This window comes from Kogia breviceps, chromosome 5 (assembly GCF_026419965.1).
Source record: "Kogia breviceps isolate mKogBre1 chromosome 5, mKogBre1 haplotype 1, whole genome shotgun sequence".
Taxonomy (NCBI): Eukaryota; Metazoa; Chordata; class Mammalia; order Artiodactyla; family Physeteridae; genus Kogia; species Kogia breviceps.
Genome location: NC_081314.1, coordinates 18,192,282 through 18,220,204, shown reverse-complemented (window position 1 = coordinate 18,220,204; position 27,923 = coordinate 18,192,282). Strand labels below are relative to the sequence as shown.

At 37.3% G+C, this 27,923-nt stretch overlaps 1 protein-coding gene across 6 annotated transcripts in view; it reads left to right on the top strand.

Annotated features, from left to right (window-relative positions):
• PPP2R3A (protein phosphatase 2 regulatory subunit B''alpha) overlaps positions 1–27,923 on the top strand; it is a 219,486-nt gene that overhangs the window by 63,112 nt on the left and 128,451 nt on the right. For 5 of the 6 annotated variants that reach the window (XM_059065088.2, XM_067033743.1, XM_067033744.1 and 2 more), the window contains one exon: positions 26,633–26,899. In XM_059065088.2, the coding sequence (XP_058921071.1) occupies positions 26,633–26,899 (267 nt within the window). Of the gene's footprint in view, positions 1–22,238; positions 22,699–26,632; positions 26,900–27,923 lie in introns of those variants that run through there. The other variant, XM_059065089.2, reaches the window with a different exon arrangement.

Below are 27,923 nucleotides of genomic sequence, written 5' to 3'. Positions count from 1 at the left end.
CACTTCGTCACAGCCCACCCTTCCCCCTCCCCATATCCTCAAGTCCATGCTCTAGTAGGTCTGTGTTTTATTCCCATCCTACCACTAATCTCTTCATGACATTTTTTTTTCTTAGATTCCATATATATGTGTTAGCATACGGTATTTGTTTTTATCCTTCTGACTTACTTCACTCTGTATGACAGACTCCAGGTCTATCCACCTCATTACAAATAGCTCAGTTTCATTTCTTTTTATGGCTGAGTAATATTCCATTGTATATATGTGCCACATCTTCTTTATCCATTCATCTGCTGATGGACACTTAGGTTGCTTCCATGTCCTGGCTATCGTAAATAGAGCTGCAATAAACATTTTGGTACATGACTCTTTTTGAATTATGGTTTTCTCAGGGTATATGCCTAGTAGTGGGATTGTCAGGTCGTATGGTAGTTCTATTTGTAGTGTTTTAAGGAACCTCCATACTGTTCTGCATAGTGGCTGTATCAATTTACATTCCCACCAGCAGTGCAAGAGTGTTCCCTTTTCTCCACACCCTCTCCAGCATTTATTGTTTCTAGAGTTTTTGATGATGGCCAGTCTGACCAGTGTGTGATGATATCTCATTGTAGTTTTGATTTGCATTTCTCTGATTAATGATGTTGAGCATTCTTTCATGTGTTTGTTGGCATCTGTATATCTTCTTTGGAGAAATGTCTTTTAAATAAGTTCCAATATCATAGAATAAAATTTGATGAGATTTCTTCTTTTTTTCCCCCCAGAGGTACATAATTTCTTTTAATTGAGGTATAATTGACATATAACATTATATTAGTTTCAGGTGTACAACATAACGACTTGATATTTGTATACACTGTGAAATAATCACCACAATAAGTCTCATTACCATCCATCACCATTACAATTTTTATTTCTTTGTTGAGATGTTGAGATTTCTTCTTAAAGTTGAAAAAGTAATTCATGAAAAACTAATTTAAAGAAACAGGTAATATAAAATGTTTAATTCAGAAAGGTATTTAATGCAAGAAAACAAAACCATTCTTCCTTGCCTCCTACCTTTTCATTTTTTTAATCTTTCTTTTCTTTTTATTAAATATTTTAAATCAGGAGATGGCAAACGTTTTCTATAAAGGGCCAAATAGTAAATATCTTAGGCTTTGGAGGTTACAAGTTCTCTGTCACATAGTCTTCTTTGTTGTTTGTTTGTTTGTTTAAACAACCTTTTAATAATGTAAAACCATTCTTAGCTCCAAGTCTTAAAAAATGGGCAGTGGGCCAGATTTGGCCCACAGACTGTAGTTTTTCAACCCCTATTTTAAACAAATAGAAAAGTATTGTGAATTATAGAAAAAGCATTCTTGTTACTCACCACTTAGCTTTGTCAAATCTTAATGTTTTGCCATACCTTCGTTTCAGATATTTGTCTTACTTAATATTTTCATTAATATTATCATCATCATTTTAAAAAAGGTCATCTCAGAGATAGTTGAAATCCCTAGGGCTCCCCTCCCCAGTATTCTCTCCCCTTTCCAGAAGTAACCACTTCCTGAAGTATCAATATTTATCTCCTGCAAGTTTTTTTTTAAAAACGTTTTTTAAAATTTATTTATTTATTTATATTTCGTTTTGGCTGCATTGGGTCTTCGTTGCTGCACGCGGGCTTTCTCTAGTTGCAGTGAATGGGGGCTACTCTTCATTGCAGTGCGCGGGCTTCTCATTGCGGTGGCTTCTCTTGTTGTGGAGCGCGGGCTCAGTAGTTGTGGTGCACAGGATTAGTTGCTCCATGGCATGTCGGATCTTCCTGGACCGGGCTCAAACCTGTGTCTCCTGCATTGGCAGGTGGATTCTTAACCACTGTGCCACCAGGGAAGTCCCATCCTGCAAGTTTTTATACAGTTTTGTTGGTCATGTTTTTATTCTTGTATTAAAAAAATGAATAGAAAGTAGCAGAAAATAAAATCAGAGAGGTAGGTTGGGGCCAGCTTACGAATGACCTTCCTTGTATGCTATGCTAAAGAGTTTGTTCTACAAAAAAGAAGCATACTCACAGATATAGAGAACAAACTAGTGGTTGCCAGCAGGGAGACGGAAGTGGGGAGGGGCAATTTAGGGTTGGGGGAATAAGAGATATAAACTACTAGGTAAAAAATAAGCTACAAGGGGGGCTTCCCTGGTGGCGCAGTGGTTGAGAGTCCGCCTGCCAACGCAGGGGACACGGGTTCGTGCCTCGGTCCGGGAAGATCCCACATGCCGTGGAGCGGCTGGGCCCATGAGCCATGGCCTCTGAGCCTGCGCGTCCGGAGCCTGTGCTCCGCAACAGGAGAGGCTACAACAGTGAGCGGCCCACATACCGTGAAAAAATAATAATAATAATAAGCTACAAGGATATATTGTTAGCCAATATTTTATAATAACTATAAATGGAGCATAACCTTTAAAAATTGTGAATCACTATATCATATACCTGTAACTTACATAATATTGTACAGCAACTATACTTCAGTTTTAAAGAAAAGAGTTCTAGGGGAGTGGGGAGCTAAAGAAAACTTTAAAGCAGAGGAATCCCACAAGTTCAGTTTTTTAAGAATCATAATTTTTTAAAGAATAATAAATTTTAAATTAAGGCTTTTATTTTTCTCAACATTTTGGACAGTCAAAAATTTTCCAGTTGTTCAAAACATTTCATGTAAAAAACTTATGTAAGGGGCATGTAGGAATTGCTTTTATATGACATTGATGATTATCCCTGAGAAGAAAGATTGACTTGACAATATTACATATAATTAATATTTTAATACATATGTATTTCAAAAGAATTTCTCACAAGGAACAGTATTTGTTGTCCAGAAATACAATTCAAACCTATATTGGGAGAGGGAGTCAAATAGAAAATACTAGGAGAATGTTGAGAGATTGATAAAGAGGATATTGGTCTAAATCAGGGGTCAGCAACCTGTGGCCCATGGGCCAAATGGGACCTGCCACCTGTGTTGGTAAATAGTTTTATTGGAACACAGCTACAGTCCTTCACTTACATATGGTCTATGACTGCTCTTGTGCTCTGCCTACTAAGTTGAGTAGTTACAACAGAGACCTTAAAGCCTAATATATTTACAATCTGGCCATTTACAGAAAAAGTTTGCTAATTCTTAGTCTAGATATTATTTCATAGTAGATCAGCAAAACAGACTTTAGATAAGGTTCAGTGTGATATTTTGTTAAAGACATTGGAAATCTTGGAAACATCATTAAATATCAATAGCAAAAATTACCAATGATGGATGGCAGTAAAACAGTGTACCAGTAGAAACAGAAAAGTAAGTAAGCCCAGAGTTTCAGAATACTTCATCATGGGTTCTGATCTACACAGCTTTCTCCCCTTTCCTCTCCAGTCACTACCTATCTCTGACTTTTCCACTTGAGATAGATTCCTTTTTTTTTTTTAACATCTTTATTAGAGTATAATTGCTTTACAATGGTGTGTTAGTTTCTGCTGTATAACAAAGTGAATCAGCTATACATACACATATACCCACATATCTCCTCCCTCTTGCATCTCCCTCCCACCCTCCCTATCACACGGCTCTAGGTGGTCACAAAGCACCGAGCTGATCTCCCTGTGCTATGTGGAAAAACAGATTCCTTTTCATCCCCTGTCTTATTGCCTGTTCTTTTTTCCTTTCTTTGCTCATGAACTCTCTCACTGTGTCAAGTTATCTGTATCATTGGTCAACAAATGAGTGTTTGCCGGTGTACATACTTTTTTCACAAAGACTCTAAGTGACAGGAAACAATCCTGTAGGTCCTAGAATAGCTGAGATGTTATTCAGATGAGTCTGAAATGAGTTAAACAAAAGAGAACAGTATGTTTTCACTTATATGTAGAATCTAAAAAATTAAAGCAAATGAATGAATATAACAAAACAGAAACAGACTCACAGATATAGAGAACAAACTAGTGGTTACCAGTGGGTTGAGGGGTGGGAGATAGAGCAAGATAGGGGAAGGGGGTTAAGAGGTACAAACTACTAAGGAGAAAAAAAAGCTACAAGGATATATTGTACAGCATCAGGAATGTAGCCAATATTTTATAATAACTAAATGGAGTATAATCTATAAAAATACCAAATCACTATGTTGTACACCTGAAACTAATATAATATTGTAAATTAACTATACTTCAATTTAAAAATAAAAAGAACAGCTTGTGGAGGAGAGAAAGGAGGTGTGGCTGAGGTTTCAAAGGATTTCATAATAACAAATGGGTGAATTACTGAGGACATGTTTTGACATGGGACCTTAAAAAAAATTTTAGGGCTTCCCTGGTGGTGCAGTGGTTGAGAGTCTGCCTGCCGATGCAGGGGACGTGGGTTCGTGTCCCAGTCCGGGAAGATCCCACAAGCCGCAGAGCGGCTGGGCCCGTAAGCCATGGCTGCTGAGCCTGCGTGTCCGGAGCTTGTGCTCCGCAACAGGAGAGGCCACAACAGTGAGAGGCCCGTGTACCGAAAAAAAAAAAAAAAATTTTAAACACTGAGAAAAATTGTACTGCTTTGGAAGTTCACATAATAAATGATATTTTAATTCCATGTTTTATAACCTCCAGCAGATGGTATTACAGTCGTTTCTGGTCTGTTTTTAGCCTTATGGGGCAATAAGCTATTGGCTGTTATTCACAGGTTAAAATAATAAACCCTAGCCTCCCCTGAAAATTACTTACTTTTACTTAATTTTAGTAAAAACAAAGCCAGGGGAAAATTTCCATTACTGCTTGTCTCAATGGAAAGAGTGGAGGGCAGGGGGAAGAATTCTTCAATGAAGGAGGAAGATGTTTTTTAAAGCTATACTATAATATTTAAGTCTAGTGAAACCTTACAAATTTCACTAATTGAGGGGGAAACCTGTCTGAATTACTAGAAAGTACAAATTAAAATTTTAATGTTTAATTTTTTTAAAAAAACTATTAATTTCAAGATTAAAGAGTAAAACTATTGTCAGAGTATTGCCAGGTGTGAACTTTAGCTGGATCTGTCTTAATAATGTGGTAAAGATCATTCATAGTTGTTAAAAAATGATTAAAGAAGACAATTTAGGTGATCAAACAAACTTTATTTAACACTTCATGAAGTAGAATCTCCTTTTGGAGAACGGCAAAATGGAGTGCAAGGCAAGAAGCTTTTATAGGATAAAGAATAAAGAAAAAGGAAGAGGCACATATCTGATTGGCTGGGGCCCCACAGTCAACCTTGTTTGGGTTGAGAAGGCCCACAGTTGGCTTGGCATTTGGGGATTAGCTGACTGAATATACAACATTTTTGGTCAGGTGAACCATTTACAGGGACACATAAGTTATCCAAGTTTTGGTTTGGTGACATGGCAAGAGCAGCTCCATCTTGAGCCTAGAAGTTTATTTCAACATAGTTAATACATTATTGGTATGCAAAACAAAGGTTGCTAAAATGCTTTTAAAAAGATAGTTTCTAAATAGCTTAAGCTTGTACTGTGTACAGCACACAGTTGGAGATAAAGGTAAATCAGACATCATAAGCTTTGTGGAGCTCACAGTCTAGTAGGAGAGATGAGCTATTTACTGTGATGCAAAGTAGAAAGAATGGATTCCATGAGAGAGATAAGTGAAGTGCTGCAGAGTTCAGAGGATGGAGAGAGAGATCCCAGCTTGTGGAATTCAAGGAAGTTTCTCTGGAGGAAATAGCATTTGGATTTGGATACCCTACTCTTATCCAATTAATTTACTTAAGGTCCTAAATGTTGGTGTTATTACAGTGTTAATGATACTAAGGGTAGAGGTTTATTTCTCACATTGGCTTAGACCATTTCCATACTGTTCCAAGACATCAAAATGCACCTTAATCTTCTCCATCTATCTTACAAATATGAGCTTTTGGTCCTAGGGGAATCCAGTAAGGGAGGCTAGATGGATAGATCATAAATCCATTGTTTCTCTCAAACCCAGGCTCTCTGGTAGTCTAATCTTGATGATCAAGGGCAAATGAAATGGGCTTGACAGAACTCTCCTTCCAAGAGAGTATAAAGGGAAATAGGCTGCTGTGCTTATATTATTTCAAATTCCAAATTAGTAGAATTCACACTAATAAAGTAAAGGGTTAAATGGGTGGAACCCATCTCCCATCATTTTTCTGCAGTTTTTAAGTCAGACTTTAAGCAGACATTCTATCTCACAACCTAATTTGTACCTTATCTTCTCTTTTACCACTTCAGGCTCCAAAATTGTAATCTCCAGCTCCCAAACATACCCCTATTAAAAATGAAACATTAAAATAAGCACATGCAGAGAGATTTATGAATTCCTCTCAAGTTTCTTTGCCTGGGCCACTATCCTCTATTGGCCTTTATTTAGCAAATGGTAGCATTAAATAAGTATTTATTGAATGATTAAACAAAAAAGTGAATGAATAATCAAATGAAGGGATTTTTGCTTGTCTGCTTTGCCCCCTTCTCAAATGGAAACTCTGCCCTCTTGCCTGAAGGCCATCTCTTTCCCAGCCCTTGGCTTCTAAAGGGTGCATGCAAAAGGACCTGACATAAGGTTCCCTTCTAGGACTTGAGGGTGGTGCCTCAGCAAGACTCAAATATCTCACCCAGACCTCTGGCCTCTTTATTCCTCTAGCTTTTAACACCTAAAAACCTATGGTGTTCTGGGGGAAATCCCATCACCTTCCCTGGCAAGAGGGGAGAACCCCATTAAAAGTGTAGATCATTTTACCTTATCGCAAGATGGAAATTTCTTGATTATAAACTGTAGGCATTTTGAGGAGAGGGTGCTCCCTTATTCATGATTGCACCCTCAAGCCCTATTTTAGTACCTCCATATACAAGCTGTTTGTTTAAATCCTGAAAATTCTTTTTCCCCATTCTCAGAAGTCCCATCTTCATCCCCATGGATTTAGGTTGGAAAAGAACTTTTCTGGACATTTAATTTCAGTACAATTGTTTGTTTTTGTTTGTTTGTTTTTGGATGCCCAAGAGGGTCAGAAATCTTTTAAGGTGGGAAGGATTTACACTTATTACTAGAACTTACTTTGTTTTTTCTGACCCTGATCAGGAATATGTGTCTGAGATACCATTCCAGGGCAATAATGGGCCTTCCTAGGTTAATGATCTAACATTATGGGTTTTTTCAAAGTTTAGATATTATATTGTATAATTTCATATATATATTTAAATCAGAATAATTATGTAAATAAATAAAATTGTAGCAAACACACTTTTGGAACCTTATTAAAAGTTTCTTCTGGAGCATTTCTCTTTTTACTTTCTAGGTTTGTATCCATGCCTTCATTAAGATGAACCATCCATGTCATTGAGGGAAAATGTTTCTTCTCCCCCAGCTTTATAGGTGCTGATGGTTTCTTGAGTTCAGTGCTGGGAATGTTTGACTAGAAATCAAAACACTCATATAGGAAACCATTCTCCCTTCTACTTCATTAACCACCATGTAGATTAATAAAAGTAAAAAGGGATCTGGCCAGGGGCAAATATAAATTTGCAGAATGAGTTCAACCAGTGTTCCCCCTCCACCTTTAATGTCTTCTGAGATCAGGTCCTTTTGCATCTCCATCCGTTCTAATTAATCAACATCACTTATCTCAGATATGTCCCCACCTGTATTCGAAAGAATATGGTAGATATGTATGTACTAATGTAGAAAACTGGTCAAGATAAATAGATAAAAATATAAATTGCAAAACTGATGTACCAATGTGATCCCTTTTTGTTATTAATATGTCTGTGTGTACAAAAAAAATGGGGGGATAAATATGCTCCCAATTATGCATGTTCCTCTAGAAGTAAAATGCGAGACCCAGATATCCAGGTACTTCTGCTAAGTATAGCCCCCCCTACAGCCTCCAGAACAGGAGTGAAAAGGAGCTCCCAGAGCTCAGATTGCTCCTGGTAAGCAGTCCTTGGTTCCCCTCACCATTTCTGCCTTAAGACCATCAGGACTAATCTGATATGCCCTTCATCCCTGTTTACATTAGTCACCATGGAAGTCTAGGAATCCAGATCATCACTCTCCTCCTCACCCTACTCTTGTACATCCCCTTTTCTGAGTCCAGCCCTGAAATCCTTTCACCATGCCCTCTTGGTCATCTGCTGGCAAAATGTCCTAGGTCATCAAACTCTTTTCTAAACATTCCCTTTACCTTCTTGTTCTAACTGAAACCCATTTCTCTCTAAGAGTACTATAGCCATGTGAAATGATTGCACTTTTCGTTCCCACTCTACCCCCATCTCACTGGATCTAGAGGGAGCAGTAAATGTTCTTACATTTCATTGCAGCTTCCAGACTATTCTTTTTCCCACTGCTCTGAAACTACCCTCCCCCAAATTTGAGCTAGTGTCATCAGACTTGCCACCCACTACCCCTCCTTGATTTTAGTCATCTACCACCCCCAGGTCCCTTCCCTTATTTCTTGAAGATTTTAACTCCTGGCTGTATGACACTTTCCAATACTACTTGCTAACATTCTTGTAAGTGTTCAGTAGATGAGGCATTCAGTACATGGGCTTCTCAGTTCTTTGATCTCTCCTCCAGTGAGCTTGTCCTCTGCCTTTCTTTAGCTACTCATTCTCTGGTCCTGTGTTTATGTCAGTGGCTTTGAAAGTATGGTTCCCTACTAACAGCATTAGCATCACCTGGGAGCTGAATAGAAATGCATATTCTCAGGCCCCGGACCCAGGCCTACTAAATAAAAACTCTGAGGGTGAGGCCCAGCAACCTGTGCTTTAACAAGCCCTTTAGATGATTCTGATACATGATCTTGTTTGAGAACCACTGTCATAGTTCATCATTAAAATCACTCTCTGAATATACTCTGTTTCCATGCCTTGCCTTCACTTTGTGGTACTCATCTGAGAAAACTCCAACTCATGTTAAATGTGTTCTCTGTCTACTCTGGGCTTTTATTTGTGCAGCTGACCTTGGCTGGAGAATATCACACAACCATACTGAGTGGTCTTGTGTTAAATTTATGACTGCCAACATACAGTGCGCCTTTAGCACTCTGGCAGTCCTAGTACGTTTCCCTACTCCCTCACTTTCCCGCTCTGCAAATGACTCTCGTAGTTTCTTCTCTGTCCTCTAACATCTCTTCCATCCTTGCCCTCAGCGAATTACTTTGGTTCCTATTTTACTGAGAAAACTGAAGCAATATGAGGAGACCTGTAGCCACCCACCTAGCCATATCAGTACCTGTATACTTTCCCTTCCCTTCTGTTGCTGTGCATCTACAGTCCGGGCACCTTTCTAAGGCCATCCTCTATACTTGTGCTGTAGATCCCCTCCTCTCCCATCAACCCAGGGACACTCCTCCAGTGATTGACCCTTTTCTCCGCTGCAGTCATCAATTTTTTCCCTTTGATCATTCTGTCAGCAGATAAACATGCAACAATTCTGCCCTCTTTAAAACCAGGCATCCGAAAGGCACTTTGACATCCAAGCCTCCAAGAGACAAAGCTCCATCAGCTGTTATATTTGCAACATAATGCTCATCCCTAGGGTCCTTGACCATCAATTCTAGCCTTCTCTTTTGTTTTTTTTTACATCATTATTGGAGTATAATTGCTTTACAATGGTGTGTTAGTTTCTGCTTTATAACAAAGTGAATCAGTTATACATATACATACATCCCCATATCTCCTCCCTCTTGCGTCTCCCTCCCACCCTCCCTATCCCACCCCTCTAGGTGGTCACAAAGCACTGAGCTGTGCTATGTGGCTGCTTCCCACTAGCTATCTATTTTACATTTGGTAGTGTATATATGTCCATGCCACTCTCTCACTTCGTCCCAGCTTACCCTTCCCCCTCCCTGTGTCCTCAAGTCCATTCTCTATGTCTGTGTCTTTATTCCTGTCCTGCCCCTAGGTTCTTCATAACCTTTTCTTTTAGATTCCATATATATATGTGTCAGCATACAGTATTTGTTTTTCTCTTTCTGACTTACTTCACTCTGTATGACAGACTCTAGGTCCATCTGCCTCACTACAAATAACTCAATTTCGTTTCTTTTTATGGCTGAGTAGTATTCCATTGTATATATGTACCACATCATCTTTATCCATTCATCTGTTGATGGACACTTAGGTTGCTTCCATGTCCGGGCTATTGTAAATAGAGCTGCAGTGAACACTGTGGTATGTGACTCTTTTTTTTTTTTTCTATTTCTATGTTCTCCTCTAACAGTTTTATACTGTCCAGTCTTACATTTAGGTCTCTAATCCATTTTGAGTTTATTTTTGTGTGTGGTGTTAGGGAGTGTTCTAATTTCATTCTCTTACACATAGCTGTCCAGTTTTCCCAGCAGCAGTTATAGAAGAGACTGTCTTTCCTCCGTTGTATATCCTTGCCTTCTTTGTCATAGATTAGTAGACCACAGGTGCGTGGGTTTATCTCTGGGCTTTCTATCCTGTTCCATTGACCTATATTTCTGTTTTTGTGCCAGTACCATACTGTCTTGATTACTGTAGCTTTGTAGTATAATCTGAAGTCAGGGAGTCTGATTCCTCCAGCTGCATTTTTTTTCCCTCAAGACATCTTTGGCTATTCGGGGTCTTTCGTGTCTCCATACAAATTTTAAGATTTTTTTTGTTCTAGTTCTGTAAAAAATGACATTGGTAATTTGATAGGGATTGCATTGAATCTGTACATTGCTTTGGGTAGTATAGTCATTTCACAATATTGATTCTTCCAATCCAAGAACATGGTATATCTCTCCATCTGTATCATCTTTAATTTCTTTCAACAGTGTCTTATAGTTTTCTGCATACAGGTCTTTTGTCTCCTTAGGTAGGTGTATTCCTAGGTATTTTATTCTTTTTGTTGCAGTGGTAAATGGGAGTCTATGCTTAATTTCTCTTTCAGATTTTTCATGATTAGTGTATAGGAAAGCAAGAGATTTCTATGCATTAATTTTTTATCTGGCAACTTTACCAAATTCATTGATTAGCTCTAGTAGTTTTCTGGTAGCATCTTTAGGCTTCTCTATGTATAGTATCATGTCATCTGCAAACAGTGACAGTTTTACTTCTTTTCCAATTTGTATTCCTTTTATTTCTTTTTCTTCTCTGATTGCCATGGCTAGGCCTTGCAAAACTATGTTGAAGAATACTGGCTAGAGTGGACATCCTTGTCTTGTTCCTGATTTTAGAAGAAATGCTTTCCGTTTTTCACCATTGAGAATGATGTTTGCTGTGGGTTTGTCGTATATGGCCTTTATTATGTTCAGGTGAGTTCCCTCTGTGCCCACTTTCTGGAGAGTTTTTATCATAAATGGGTGTTGAATTTTGTGAGAAGCTTTTTCTGCATCTATTGAGATGGTCTTATGGTTTTTATCTTCAATTTGTTAATATGGTGTATCACATTGATTTTGCATATATTGAAGAATCCTTATATCCTTGGGGTAAATCCCACTTGATCATGGTGTATGATCCTTTTAATGCATTGTTGGATTCTGTTTGCTAGTATTTTGTTGAGAATTTTTGCATCTGTATTCATCAGTGATATTGGACTGTAATTTTCTTTTTCTGTAGTATCTTTGTCTGGTTTTGGTATCAGGGTGATGGTGGCCTTGTAGAATGAGTTTGGGAGTGTTCCTTCCTCTGCAATTTTTTGGAAGTTTGAGAAGGATGGGTGTTAGCTCTTCTCTAAATGTTTGATACAATTCACCTGTGAAGCCATCTGTTCCTGGACTTTTGTTTGTTGGAAGATTTTTAATCACAGTTTCAATTTCATTACTTGTGATTGGTCGGTTCCTATTTTCTATTTCTTCCTGGTTCAGTCTTGGAAAGTTGTACATTTCTAAGAATTAGTCCATTTCTTCCAGGTTGTCCATTTTATTGGCATAGAGTTGCTTGTAGTAGTCTCCTAGGATGCTTTGTATTTCTGCGGTGTCTGTTGTAACTTCTCCATTTTCATTTCTGATTTTCTTGATTTGAGTCCTCTCCCTCTTGATGAGTCTGGCTAATGGCTTCTCAATTTTGTTTATCTTCTCAAAGAACCAGCTTTTAGTTTTATTGATCTTTGCTATTGTTTTCTTTGTTTCTATTTCATTTATTTTTGCTCTGATCTTTATGAGTTCTTTCCTTCTGCTAACTTTGGGTTTTGTTTGTTCTTCTTTTTCTAGTTCCTGTAGGTGTGACGTTAGATTGTTTATTTGAGATTTTTCTTGTTTCTTGAGGTAGGATTGCATTGCTATAAACTTCCCTTTTAGAACTGCTTTTGCTGCATCCCATAGGTTTTGGATCATCGTGTTTTCATTGTCATTTGTCTCTAGGTATTTTTTGATTTCCTCTTCGATTTCTTCAGTGATCTCTTGGTTATTTAGTAACGTATTGTTTAGCCTCCATGTGTTCGTGTTTTTTACATTTTTTTCCCTGTAACTGATTTCTAATCTCATGGCGTCATGGTCAGAAAAGATGCTTGATATGATTTCAATTTTCTTAAATTTACTGAGGCTTGATTTGTGACCCAAGATGTGATCTATCCTGGAGAATCTTCCATGCGCACTTGAGAAGAAAGTGTAATATGCTGTTTTTGCATCGAATGTCCTATAAATATCAATTAAATCTATCGGGTCTGTCGTGTCATTTAAAGCTTGTGTTTCCTTATTAATTTTCTGTCTGGATGATCTGTCCATTGGTGTAAGTGAGGTGTTCAAGTCCCCCACTATTATTGTGTTACTGTCAATTTCTCTTTTATAGCTGTTAGTACTTGCCTTATGTATCGAGGTGCTCCTATGTTGGGTGCATATATATTTATAATTGTTATATCTTCTTCTTGGATTGATTCCTTGATCATTATGTAGTGTCCTTCCTTGTCTTTTGTAACATTCTTTATTTTAAAGTCTATTTTATCTAATATGAGTACAGCTACTCCAGCTTTCTTTTGATTTCCATTTGCATGGAATATCTTTTTCCATCCCCTCACTTTCAGTCTGTATGTGTCCCTAGGTCTGAAGTGAGTCTCTTGTAGACAGAATATATATGGGTCTTGTTTTTGTATCCATTCAGTGAGCCTGTGTCTTTTGGTCAGAGCATTTAATCCATTCCTGTTTAAGATAATTATCGATATACCATTTTCTTAATTGTTATGGGTTTGTTTCTGTAGGTCCTTTTCTTCTCTTGTGTTTCCCACTTAGAGAAATTCCTTTAGCATTTGTTGTAGAGCTGGTTTGGTGGTACTGAATTCTCTTAGCTTTTGCTTGTCTAAAGCTTTTGATTTCTCCATGAAATCTGAATGAGATCCTTGCCAGGTACAGTATCTTGGTTGTAGGTTTTTCCTTTTCATCGCTTTAAATACATCGTGCCACTCCCTTCTGCCTTGTACAGTTTCTACTGAGAAATCAGCTGTTAACATTATAGGAGTTCCCTTGTATGTTATTTTTCCCTTGTTGCTTTTAATAATTTTTATTTGTCTTTAATTTTTGTCTGTTTGATTACTGTGTGTTTGGCTTGTTTCTTCTTGGGTTTATCCTGCCTGGGACTCTCTGCACTCCCTGGACTTGGGTGGCTATTTCCTTTCCCCTGCTAGGGAAGTTTTCGACTATAATCTCTTCAAATATTTTCTCTGGTTCTTTCTCTCTCTCTTCTCCTGCTGGACCGCTATAATGTGAATGTTAGTACATTTAATGTTGTCCCAGAGGTCTCTTAGGCTGTCTTCATTTCTTTTCATTCTTTTTTCTTTATTCTGCCCCATGGCAGTGAATTCCACTATTCTGTCTTCCAGGTCACTTATCCGTTCTTCTGCCTCAGTTATTATGCTATTGATTCCTTCTAGTGTAGTTTTCATTTCAGTTACTCTATTGTTCATCTCTGTTTGTTTGTTCTTTAATTCTTCTAGGTGTTTGTTCTTTAATTCTTCTAGGTCTTTGTTAAACATTTCTTGCATCCTCTCGATCTTTGCCTCCATTCTTTTTCCGAGGTCCCATATCATCTTCACTATGATTATTCTGAATTCTTTTTCTGGAAGGTTGCCTATCTCCACTTTATTCAGTTGTTTTTCTGAGGTTTTATCTTGTTCCTTCATTTGGTACATAGCCCTCTGCCTTTTCATCTTGTCTGTCTTTCTGTGAATGTGGGTTTTGTTCCACAGGCTGCAGGATTGTAGTTCTTGCTTCTCACGTGACTGTTTTTGAATTATGGTTTTCTCAGGGTATATGCACAGTAGTGGGATTGCTGGGTTATAAGGTAGTTCTACTGTTAGTTTTTTAAGGAACCTCCATACTGTTCTCCATAGTGGATGTATCAATTTACATTCCCACCAACAGTGCAAGAGGGTTCCCTTTTCTCTACACCCTCTCCACCATTTATTGTTTGTAGATTTTTTGATGATGGCTATTCTGACTGGTGTGAGGTGATACCTCATTGTAGTTTTGATTTGCATTTCTGTAACGACAAGTGATGTTGAGCATTCTTTCATGTGTTTGTTGGCAATCTGTATATCTTCTTTGGAGAAATGTCTATTTAGGTCCTCTGCCCATTTTTGGATTGGGTTGTTTGTTTTTTTGATATTGAGCTGCCTGAGCTGCTTGTAAATTTTGGAGATTAATCCTTTGTCAGTTGCTTCATTTGCAATTATTTTGTCCCCTTCTGAGGGTAGTCTTTTCATCTTGCTTATGGTTTCCTTTGCTGTGCAGAAGCTTTTACGTTTCATTAGGTCCCATTTGCTTATTTTTTTATTTCCATTTCTCTAGGAGGTGGGTTAGAAAGGGTCTTGCTGTGATTTATGTCATAGAGTGTTCTGCCTATGTTTTCCTCTAAGAGTTTGATAGTGTCTGGCCTTACATTTAGGTCTTTAACCCATTTTGAGTTTATTTTTGTGTATGGTGTTAGGGTGTGTTCTAATTTCATTCTTTTACGTGTAGCTGTCCAGTTTTCCCAACACCACTTATTGAAGAGGCTGTCTTTTCTCCACTGTATATTCTTGCCTCCTTTATCAAAAATAAGGTGACCATATGTGCGTGGGTTTATGTCTGAGCTTTCTATCGTGTTCCATTGATCTATATTTTTGGTTTTTTGCCAGTACCATACTGTCTTGATTACTGTAGCTTTGTAGTATAGTCTGAAGTCAGGGAGCCTGATTCCTCCAGCTCCATTTTACTTTCTCAGGATTGCTTTGGCTATTCAGGGTCTTTTGTGTTTCCATACAAATTGTGAAATTTTTTGTTCTAGTTCTGTGGAAAATACCATTGGTAGTTTGATAGGGATTGCACCGAATCTGTAGATTGCTTTGGTTAGTGTAGTCATTTTCACAATATTGATTCTTCTAATCCAGGAACATGGTATATCTCTCCATCTGTCTGTGTCATCTTTGATTTCTATCATCAGTGTCTTATAGTTTTTTGAGTACAGGTTTTTTACCTCCTTAGAGAGGTTTATTTCTAGGTATTTTATTCTTTTTGTTTCAGTGGTAAATGGGAGTGTTTCCTTAATTTCTCTTTCAGATTTTTCATCATTAGTGTATAGGAATGCAAGAGATTTCTGTGCATTAATTTTGTATCCTGCTACTTCCAAAATTCATTGATTAGCTCTAGTAGTTTTCTGGTAGCATCTTTAGGATTCTCTATGTATATCATGTCATCTGCAAACAGTGACAGCTTTACTCTTCTTTTCCGATTTGTATTCCTTTTATTTCCATTTCTTCTCTGATTGCTGTGGCTAATACTTGCAAAACTCTGTTGAATAATAGTGGCGAGTGGGCAACCTTGTCTTGTTGCTGATCTTAGTGGAAATGCTTTCCATTTTTCACCATTGAGAGTGATGTTGGCTGTGGGTTTGTCATATATTAGCCTTCTCTTTTGACATCTCTTAATTCAGCCCTCACCCAAAATTCCTGAGACATCACACACATGTAAACTGCCAACAAAGACATTGGGGCAATTGATTTTATAGTAGTGCCACCATGCACTCATTGATATTCAACATGGCACTGTCGTTGGATTGGAAGCCCTCTAGTCCTTCTAACTTGAGTTGTCTAATATGTTTATAGGCCATAATTGAATTCTTATGCTCTATAATGAGCAGTCTCTACTTGAAGTAATTACTGAAGGAAGAAGAAAGGCAGACTAAGAAGTACAGAACTCTATGAGCCAGAAATTCCAGTGATCCAAGAATTATAATATGTAATAATTTTAGGTTCTTAATTATCTCTGCCTGCCCCAGATCCTAGAAGAGCATCTACCCCTAAATATTAGGAACACTGAGAGGTAAAAATATTAGACGTACGGGTTCTTTTTCCTATGGGTCATGGCATGTGTTCCTGTCATTTGGAGGAGTTGAAGCAAGACACAAAAATGCTTAATTAGATGTCCTCCTGTTTTGCTACAAGCAGTGAAGTTAAGGCTAGAGGAGCAAAGAAACCATGGATCACCAACAACAGCAACCACCAACCTCCTTCCCCCACTCCAGTGTTGCATTACTAAAAGTAGAATAACATTCGTAACACAAAGCAAGCTATTAATAAGACAATGAGAAAACACCAAGTTGGAGCATAAAGGAGGATATAAAAATTTAGTATTAAGAGTAATTAGCTTATAATCAATTTCCTCTATTAAAGCTTATTTACAATGATATTTTAAACAAAGTTTATGATTCCAAGTTATTATTAGCTTTTTTAACTGCTCTGCCAGTTAGAGCCAAGATGAGAAAGGCTTTTTAAAATTGAGATATAATAGTATAAAATTCACCCTTTTTAAAGTGCCTAATTCAGAATCACTATATTGTATACCCGTTACTTATATAATATTGTATATCAACTGTACCTCAGTTAAAAAATCTATATGCCCTATAATGTTCATTGTATCACTTTATGTTTCTACAGCAATAAAGTATAATCACTCACACAAAAAGTGCATAACTCAGTAGGTTTTAGTATATTCAACAAGATTTTGTAACCATCAGCACCAATTCCAGGACATTTTCATCATCCCACAAAAAAATCTGTATTCATTAGCAGTCACTCCCCATTCCCCCCTCCCTCCAGCCCCTGGCAATCACTAATCTTTCTGTCTCCATAGATTTGCCTGTTCTGGACATTTCATGTAAACAGAACCATACGATATGTGGTCTTTTGTGTCTGGCTTCTTTCACTTAGCATAATGCTTTAAAGATTTATCATGTAGCATGTATCAGTACTTCATTCCTTTTTATGGTTAAATAATATCCCACTGTATGAATATACCACATTTTGTTTATCCATTTATCAACTGATGGACATTTCAGTTGTTTCCACTTTTTGGCTACTGTGAATAACACTGCTGTGAACATTCATGTACAAGTTTTTGTGTAGACAGAAAAAGGCTTTTGATTTAACTTTTTTTTTTTTTTCAGAACAGCCAGCTTCCTTTTTATTTCTTTATTTTTTAAGTTTACCGAGCACTTTTTTTTTTTTTTTTTTTGGCTGTGTTGGGTCTTCGTTTTTGTGCGAGGGCTTTTTCTAGTTACAGCAAGCGGGGGCCACTCTTCATCGTGGCACGCAGGCCTCTCACTATCGCGGCCTCTCTTGTTGCGGAGCACAGGCTCCAGACGTGCAGGCTCAGTAGTTGTGGCTCATGGGCCCAGTTGCTCCACGGCATGTGGGATCTTTCCAGACCAGGGCTCGAACCCGTGTCCCATGCATCGGCAGGCAGACTCTCAACCACTGCGCCACCAGGGAAGCCCCAGCCAGCTTCCTTTTTAAAGTCAGAAGTACCCTCTTGATGTAGCACTTCCTCTTTCATACGTAATGTTTTTTTCCCTGTAGCATCTTATGAGCAAAATCTTTTGATGTCACTTCAGAGTGACTCTCATGTCCTTCTGGACCTGATTCTTCTCACCTCAACACAGGTCCTCACAGCTGAGCTGATTTCCCAGGCTTGCTATGCTACGTGTTTCTGTCACTCACTCAGATGTTTGCAGTTTTGCTGCCTTGTTAATCCCAACAGGTCTTCTTAACTCTGTGGTCTTGATCAGTGCTATTATCTCAGTCTCCAAAGTCATTGTCACCTGAGGCTGGTGTGACTTTACATGTTCATTTATAAAATAAAGGCTAGACTTATTTTAGGACAACACACTGCATATATCGATACAACATTAACTGTTTAGCAGTTTTATACAAGTCAAAATAAGTGATTCATGTCTTCAGCAAATGTTCAAAATTTTCTCTATCCTGTGTAATCAACCCATTTTTTTTCCTTAAAACATCCCATAGAGCTGATGCTTTCCGAAGAGAGTGAATTAATATTGTATATCACCACTGTCTTCATTTTCAGAGGGGGAAGGGCAGGGAGTTATGAGAGGATTTAGAAAGCTCTCAAAAATCCATTCTGAGTTCCAAACTAAATTTTAAAGACTGAATTCTACAAAAACAATATGTTGGGTGTTACACACAATTTTATCCTTCTATCTCCTTCCCACTGTCACCTTCCTTTAGGGTACAGGCTCTTTCTGGACTCACGGCTCAGTTCTGTAGGTCATTTCAGGACATGATAAGGGAATATATTTTCTTGCTTGATACATTGGAGGCTATCCTTAAAACAGTTCTATAGTTTTTAGTCATTTCAGAGAGGCCAGTCTCTCTTGTATGTACCCCTGCCAGGGAACCTGTAAAACCCTGTAACCCAGGAATCCACTGCTGAGCTGCTTCTCTTTGAAAAAGGTTGTCCTCTTTGCTTAAGCATGTTTGCTCTGGAGGAACATATACAGAATGGTAACACAGGAAAGGAACCCCAGTCAAGGCAGCTGGATCTTAAGGTAGCAACTGATATATCCCAGTCATTCCCACAGCAAGAGATCACCAGTCTTTTCCATCCTCTAGTCAAGCTGTCTTAACACAGTTGCCCTGAAGACCAGGTTGGGCCCATGGTCCAGACAGGACATCCTCTGTCTGCAGGCAGTATATGTGCATGAATGATCTGCAGGCCAAAAAAGATGCAGGTTGCTGTGCAGGAAACACCTACTATTGGCTAGCTGTCTTGTTAGGATGGACTTCAGGTATGCTGCAGAGGGCAGGAGAGAGTATTGCATGGTTTATTCCAGAAGGACATTGGGAAGACCCTTACAATCTACTCTTTCCATTATAACTGACAAACTTTCCATCTTTGCAAATTGAACTTATAAACTATATGTTTATAGTTTTCTATTCTTCCTCACTCTGTTTATTTCCTCCCTGGAAAACCTCTCACCTAGAAACAGCTTTTCCCTTCCAGCCCCCAGCCCCAAGGGTTGTACCACTTTCTCTGTGACTAAAGTGAAGAGAGAAGAGAATAGATCATAGGCCATGTTTGCATAAATAGTGAAATTCCTTGTTTGATCTTTTTCCAGTAAAGAAGAGGTTACTCTAAAAACCATGTTCTTTACTGCTATGTTTCAGTTATCATATACTTCTTGAAACTAAATCACATTCTCAGACTCTTTCTTGAACCAAGCAGGTATACTTCCATACAGACACAAGTAAATGTGTAAAAAGCAAATAAACAAACTTCATAATAGTCTTTCTCCATCAATAACTCATTGCCACAGACCAGTTCTTTCCTAACCCCCTTTAGGGGACCTGGCCTTTCTCCCTGTGAATTTTTTGGAAAGCCGTTGGATAAATAAAAACTTAGAGCTTATTTCACCATCAAAAGACATGGAGAAATGTTTTCTTCCTGCTTAAGAGGGGTAGCAGGACAGCCTCTTAACCACTGTTCTGACTTTGAAACTCCAGAGATTTATAAGAAGTAAATGAAATGAAAGTATTTGCTGTCCTTTGCTCCAAACCAACATTGTGCTACGTGCAATTAAGAAAAAAAGGGATCACTTCTTACCTTCTTCATATCCTCAGCACCCAGCAAGGTAACTGCACATAATAAGTGTCAGAAATATATTTGTTGCGTGAGTGAATGACTTTACAATTGACCTTACCCTGAAAAGTTTAGACACTATTGGAAAATATTGCCAGATTATAAAGTATTGCAGTAAAAGCCCTTTTACCTGAACATGATTGGGATGGATAGTTTACTCAGTAGGGAATTGTAAACTCTATCCATGTATTCTGTAAAATGTGTATGTTAAACATTTTATTTTAACTTGGAACATTAATTATTCAGATCTTTTAATGTAGAGCCAAGGCTTTTCTTTGGAAATGAGTGTCATAATTGGAAATTGAAGTTTCATGACATCTTTTTTTAGTAAATCACACTCAGTATATTTGTTAACTGATTTCCAGGAACTTAAGTCAGTAGTGAAGCAATTTGAATGTAGTTACCTTCTAGATTTTAATGATTTTTCTCCTTTATCTCACCAATAACTAATTTTACAGCAGAAAAAATTTAGTAGTTTTTTGCCTTTACTGAGTCTTTATAAAATATTCAACTTAGGGTTTTTCTCCCCAGTTTTAGAAATATCAACTTTTTTTCCACATTCATATTTCATTAGTTTATGTAATTGAATTAAATTATTACTGTAAAAAGTACAACCAGTATAAACAGATGGGGACAAATACAACCAACTCTTAGTAAGCATAGAACTCAACTACTGAGATAAGAAACATGAGAGCATAACAGAAACTAAACTATTAGCCATGAACCAGTGTGTTCTGGGCATTGGTGGTTCTCTTATAGGTAAAATGGAGAGCATTGGTTAGTCCAGAGAATAAGTTAAGTGGAAGTCATTCAAGAAAGATTCTACAATATTTTATTACAGGAATTGCAATAAAGGGGGCTTAAATAGGTAATCCTTCATGAAATAGGTAAAATTTGAGTTGAATTTCGAAGGATGGTTAAAGTGTGTATAATTTGAGGAGAAGGAGTATTCTCAGGAAGGGGGTGAAAAGTCACACCCCTGAAGCCACGGGTTGTTGTAGGAAGGGGAGAACTACAACAAAGGTGTGGCTAAATTGAAAAAGCATTAAATCACAAGTCTAAAAACCCAGTTGCATTCATAACAAACTTTTTTAATGTTTTAATTTGGAGATAAATAATGAAGGAGGAATTAGAGCATTATAGGCAAGAGTATAGGGAAAGCCTCATAGCTCAAAGAGTTAACCTGAGTGAGAGAAAATTGGGGAGACCAGGTTGTAAGTTGGGAGAAAAATTGGGAGACCAGGCCCAGGTTGAAGCATTAGACCAGTGGTTTCAATGTAATCCTCTTTCAATCATAGCATATATTGAGAGCTTTCAGGTAAGATTTTGTATGAGTGGAGAATTCTACAGCTTAAAAAGAAATTTGAAAACTACAGGTTTAGGCATATAAGCCCAATATACATGTTATAAAGTGTTACCAGAATGTCTTAAAATCAAGAAAAAAACTTAAGTTGTAGGAAACAATGGAAAACCAAAGAATTTAATTCCCAGTAAATTAGACAAAGGTTCAGCAGAAGAGAATCATAAGCTGGTTTTGGTTTGGGGGTTTATTTGGTAATATTTGGTTTATATTTTCTAGAAGTAGAAAATCAGTATAGATTGAATAATATGGATGACTGAAAATAAATATTGAATTCTAAATATTAAACATGAGATAATACTTGAAGATTCGCTTGTAAATAACTGAGGCAGCTATTCAATATACGATAAAATAATAGAATTTTTTTTAAATCTGAGATTTATTGAAAGCTTAAGAAAAATGAGTCTTAATTATGTCATTGTTATTTGATCATCTTTTGTACCTTTATTATAACCAAATTTCATTCACTTCTGTGTATCTAAATCTGTTTTCTTTTGGCATTCCATCATTCCACTTTCTTAACCAATACTTTGACAATAAATTTTCAGATGTATCCAGATTCAGAATCACTTTTAAAAAGTATGCTTGATCACTAGATAGTCTTCTGCAAACTAACCAAATAAAAAAAAAAAGATTTGATTTTAAAATCTGAGACTAACAAATCTCTTTGTATATTCCTGTTTGAGGATGATAGTGTTTTTCTCCATATTTTGACTGGTTATATCTAGAAGGTTTTAGACATTTGCTTCCCTTCAAATAAGAAACTTTTAAAAATTATTCTTAAAATGATAGTTTCAAATTTGAAGTGCAGCATGTTCCTTTTTTCATAAAATATTAAATAGCAAAATCAAAAATGCTCTACATGTTCTCTCCTAGCTTGAGGAGAAACTGTTTTATGTGGATTGACACCTCATGTACTCTGAGTTTAAGAAGTTAGCATTATCTGAGAAGTCACTATTTTTAGGTCCAGCTGTAATGTTTCTAACTTTGGTGCTCAGAGTAGTGGGTGCTTCCTTTCCCAGAAGGCTCTGTATTCTCCACATGGGCAGGTCAGTTTGACATAAAGCTACCTACGAGGAGCAACAGGCCCATTGCAGCCCGTGTTTCTTACTTGAAAATTATGAGCAGGTCTTGGAAGCCACAGGCTGTATTTGGGAACCAGCTGCATGTCAGTACAAGCATGGATTGTGGTCCCTGGAGGCTGGGAGAGCACAATGCTTGAACTTAGTTTCTTTGGGAGATAAGAAGAAAAAAATACCTTTCTACCTGACGAGATTGACAACTTATTAAGTGTGACTATCTTCAGAAGTGTGCTGGACAGTTTGATAAGTAAACATCCACTTTTCAAAGATGATGATCAAGGAGACATCTCTACGAAGGGACCCGGATTTAAGGGGAGAGTTAGCTTTCCTGGCAAGGGGCTGTGATTTTGTTCTCCCGTCACGGTTTAAGAAGCGGCTGAAGTCATTTCAGCAGACACAGGTTTGAAACTTGGGTGTTTCTTTTAAAATATTTTTATTACTAATAAAACCACCCAGTGAACTAACTTACAAATAATTTTACAGCTCACTTGATATTAGATCAAGGAATTAAGCTGTGTCCTCTATTCAGCTGTTTCCAGAAAGCTATTTGTAGAGAGATTCCAACAGGTTTAAAAATAGACCTTCTGGACCTGAAGTGCAGTACTCACATTTTTCTCTTGTAGAGAGGGAATCCAGTTTTAGAGACAATTAAATACAACTTAACAAATATTTTGCAATTTAGAATTTTTCATAGAAATATCTTTGAGAAGTTAGAATTTCCAGGTTAAAATCCTTGTTTGCACTTTGATTCAGTAGACTAAATTTGTATTAACGTACATATATCTGTAATGAATCTTTTTAAAAAAAGAATATTGATCCTGATAGTCTCTTTTTTTTTGAAAGAACTATTTTTACACATATAGGCAGTTGTGTGTGTGTGATATACTGTGTGTAGGGAGCGAAGGATGGCAGTTACTCCTGGGTTGTGAAATAATGTCTTCCCTCAGCTGTGAGGTTGTCATTTCTGCCTGCAGTGGCTGCTTGCAGAGATCGTGCTTATTTGCTTACAACCGTAGAGCCAGTGTCTGATCAAACAAGTTACCTACCACTGAATACAGTACAGATCAAGGGCCATATCAATGATGGACATCCAGAATCCAGCAAGAAACCATAGTTTTGTAGTTATTCTGACCTAGAGTAATTTCAAATTATTTGAGTGAATGATTTGAAATTGCATTTTTAAAAATAGTTCAAAAATGGTCAAATATGGAAATGCTACAGTAACATAAGGGTACTGTTCAGAATGAATATCTAAATGATACTGTATAGGGAAAGACTGTAATGGAGAATTCAGATACTTTACACAGCTAATTCTGCTTTAATTTTAATTAAAATTTAGTTTAATTTTAAATTAAACATTTTAATTTAATGTTTAATTCTGTTTTAATTCAGCATTAAACTATTTAAATGAAATAGTTTTATTTAAAGTGGGCAGATGCTAAACTTGGTAAATCTGACGAACTTTATATTACTGTTTTATTCTATAATGTTGTAAAGCATCAGTTTTATTAAACTACTTTAAGACTTATATGTCTCCTATTGAACTCAGTGGAAAGTAAATCAATACACCTGAAAAGTTCAAAGTAAATGCATTCTTTTTATCTTCCCTTTAAGTATTAACATCAGTTTTATTAAATATGGACTTAAACAGTGAATTAGTAAATACTTCCCTATTAGTGAACTGCTCTGTGTTAAGTACACTGAGGAAAGCAAAGTAGACTATTATATAATTGAATATTTCCCCTTTCAAGTTAGAACTTTGACAAATAGCCAGGTTTTGTTCTGAATGTCACTTATTTCTGTCAAAGCAAAAGTGTAGAGTTAACACTCAAGGGCTTGCTCTGAACCTTCTCCAGTATTGTGTGTTCACTAGAATATTGAGTTTCATTCCCAGTGGCACCAGTGGTCTCAATCCTATGGTTATAATTGCCCTGAAGTTATCCATAACTACCCTGGATGTCACACCATGGGAAACATTTTTGAGAAACAAAAAAGAATTTTGGTAACTGTATATTTGTAGCCTCACAAATCTCTTTCAGCATAGAATAACAGAAAGGAAATGACACTAATACAAGTGACCTAAGTAAAGCCCCTGAAGAATTATATGCCTTATTTTAGAAATTTAAGAACAGTTTCTACTGTTATTGACTCATAGGACTATGTAATAGTAATTGCAGATTCCGCACTAAGGCAGAGACAATTGTTTACTTAGAAGAGATTATCAGTTTGTTAAATCAAAAGTAGTTGGTAAACTTTAAATTGCCTTACAAGTGTAAGTGATTATTTTATTTATTATTGAATCTGAAGGACCATGCCAAGTTATGTTTAATCTTTTGAGAACCCCATCCTTTGGCCTTGTGACTCATTTTCATAAATAAGACATATCTCTGCCCAGTACAGTTTTGAGCTTCTTCCCTATGTTGCATCCTGTAATTTCCTTTAATCCTCACAACAACCTTCCAAGAAGAAGGGGTTATAATCTGTTTTATTACTGAAATTCTAAAAAGTTAAGTAACTTTCCTGAGGTCACAGAGCTAGTAAGTCATCACTGATTTTTGTTAAGTTTTTCATATTTCATTGGCATCACTTCTCTCTGACATGTCTTCCTTGACTATTGCTTTATATGGGTGATATCCTAATACTGCAGCAAGGCTTGGTGTGACCAACTGGCCTTCGTATCCCCAATAGTATTAATATATGAGCAGATTCCACTCTGTATTAATGTCAGATATTAACATGAGAAATGGGCCGTGCTTAATAAAAGTAAGAGATTAAATTATATTTATCACATATTTATATGCATGAAGCCTGTCTTCCTATAATACTTATGCTTTCCAAAGGTAGCTAAAATTTTTACCCTGAATTTAAAAATCATGTTATAAGTCCATATGTCAGAAGGGAATATGATATTCAGATCTACTTCATACTGATAAATCATTGTTCAAACTTTAGGAATGGCATTAGGATATAATTTAAGGAAGAAGAACACTCGAGTAATATTTTGTGTTCACAGTGAATTTAAAATAAATTTAACTAGTCAACAGTCATGTCCATCTTTCATACCTTACGTAGCATTTAATAATGCCATGCTCATGAGCCTTGATAGATAATTTGGTCAAAATTAAGAATAGAAATTAAACTCTGAAAATCTTCATGGAATCTTTTTTGCTTTTTCTGTTAGGAATCTCAGAACTAAATTTAGTCTTCATTGCTAAAATAAACTTCTACCTGAATATTAGTGTACCTCCCCTCCACTTTCCCTAAATCATGGTTATTACTCTTAGTCTCCCTGTTGCCCCCAACTTTTTAATACTGTCCTTTCTATGTCTCTTTATAGTACACCACATCAAATCCTTTTTGGAAAAAGGAATGATATAAACTATTAAAGAATTAATAAACTGTAAAGAGAGTTTGGCTGTGGTAAAATTAATGACCATGATTCTTGTCTATTAGAGTATACTAAAAATGAGAGAATTGTGTATCTCGGAAAAAATAACATGCCCCAGGTGGCGAGTCAGTCAGCCTGGTAGAAGACATTCTAAAACTAAAATGCTTTAATTTTCCTAACAAAGACTTTCTTTGCATCAGGGACTAGCAGTGATTCTACCTAGATAAAGTCAAACTAGGGAAGAAGGTAGAAGGACAGCCCCCACAATACATTTTAGATCTACATATTTAAAAAGAACTCATTCTGGGCTTCCCTGGTGGCGCAGTGGTTGAGAGTCCGCCTGCCGATGCAGGGGACACGGGTTCGTGCCCCGGTCTGGGAAGATCCCACGTGCCGCGGAGCGGCTGGGCCCGTGAGCCATGGCCGCTGAGCCTCTGTGTCCGGAGCCTGTGCTCCGCAACGGGAGACGCCACAACAGTGAGAGGCCCGCGTACCGCAAAAACAAAACAAAACAAAACAAAAAGAACTCATTCTGTTTGCCTCAGGTAGAAATACATAAAAACACCAGGAACAGCCTTCAAGAAGAATTTACTAATCCAGGTCCAACAGACTGAGAATTCACCTTTAGGTCCTTAATATGTCAACTGACCTTGCTCTTAAATGTCTCGCTCATCACTGGTGGGAAAATGTACTGTAGGATTTTTTAAGCACAAATCTATGTAGACTCTAGTATTGACAGATAAGTAATGTACTGATTGATTCAGTGTAGATAAGCATTCCCTCAGAGCATGCTTACCCCTGTCTATAGTCGAGTGAGCTCTTCATCTGTACTGCTTCTAATTGTGGTTTCTTGTATTTATACCCAACTTCCTATTACTGGTGAGGACTTTCCAGTAATATATACTGTTTAGAATATTTGTGTCTCATAATCATATTTTCTTTCCAGATTCAAAATAAACCAGAAAAGAAACCAGGAACACCACTTCCACCTCCAGCCACCTTTGCAAGTAGTCCCCAACCTCTCTCCCCTGTTCCTCATGTGAATAATGTTGTGAATGCAACATTATCCATAAACATTCCACGGTTCTACTTCCCTGAAGGACTCCCCGATGCCTGCAATAATCATGAACAGACTCTAAGCAGAATTGAAACTGCTTTCATGGATATTGAAGATCAGAAAGCAGACATTTATGAAATGGGAAAAATTGCAAAGGTAATATAACTACTAAATGACGTATAATCTCCCTTTCTCTAGCAATCCCAATCTCCCTCTCTTTATTGCCTCCTTGCTCTCTGTTTGCAAGCATACATAGATATTTTTTTCCATATTGAAAAAATGTATTTGATACTGATGTATTAGCTATGGTTCTAATTTATGGAACTCTTAAGTTTGAAAAAAGCCTTAGTGGTCTCCTAGTCCATCCTCCCATTTAATACAGGAATTCCATCCATGGCATCACCAACACATAAATTCATTATCTGCTTGAATGCCTTCAGTGACAGGAAACTCACTACCTTGTCAAGCAGCCTGTTCCATCATTAAATAGCCTTCCTTGTTAGAAAAATTTCCCTTGTGTTGAATACAAATCTCTCTTTTTTGTTCTCATTCATTGATCATAACTCCTTGCCCTGAAGCCAGACAAGGAACAATTAGGCCAGCTCAACACTGTAATTCTTCTCAGAAATAAATGGATTTGCCACTAGGAAGCAAGTCTGTGATACTTTTCAATATATCCAACTGCTTCTAATTTAAGGTCTTAGTCCCTAATGCTAAGACTACTGTAACATCTTTAGTAACAGATTCTGCACCTCCAGCCTCCTCCTAGAACATTTAATACTGAGCATAATCATCAGTTTATATTTCATATGTCATTCCCCAGCTCAGCAGTGTTCAGGGATTCCTACCATCTGTAGGAGTGCTTTGTTTTGTTTGGGTTCTGCTTTTATGACGCACGTACACTGAAGAGTCGGATCATACCTCACGATTTAGCAGTGGTCTCAAGCTGTGCTTCAAGAGTCCAGAGGGGTTTTAGTAGGCTAAGGGCTGCATGTGGACAACTAGATACCAAGTGGGAGTTCCCAAGACCCCATGCACCCTTCCACTGGGAACGCTTCCTCTCTTTTCTGGAATAATATTTGAAAGTTTGAAAACTACCGCTTTTGAGGATAAAACCCAAACTACTGTTCCCTGCATGGGCCTGACCCACCTGCCCTCCCACAGGCTCGCCTTTGCATTT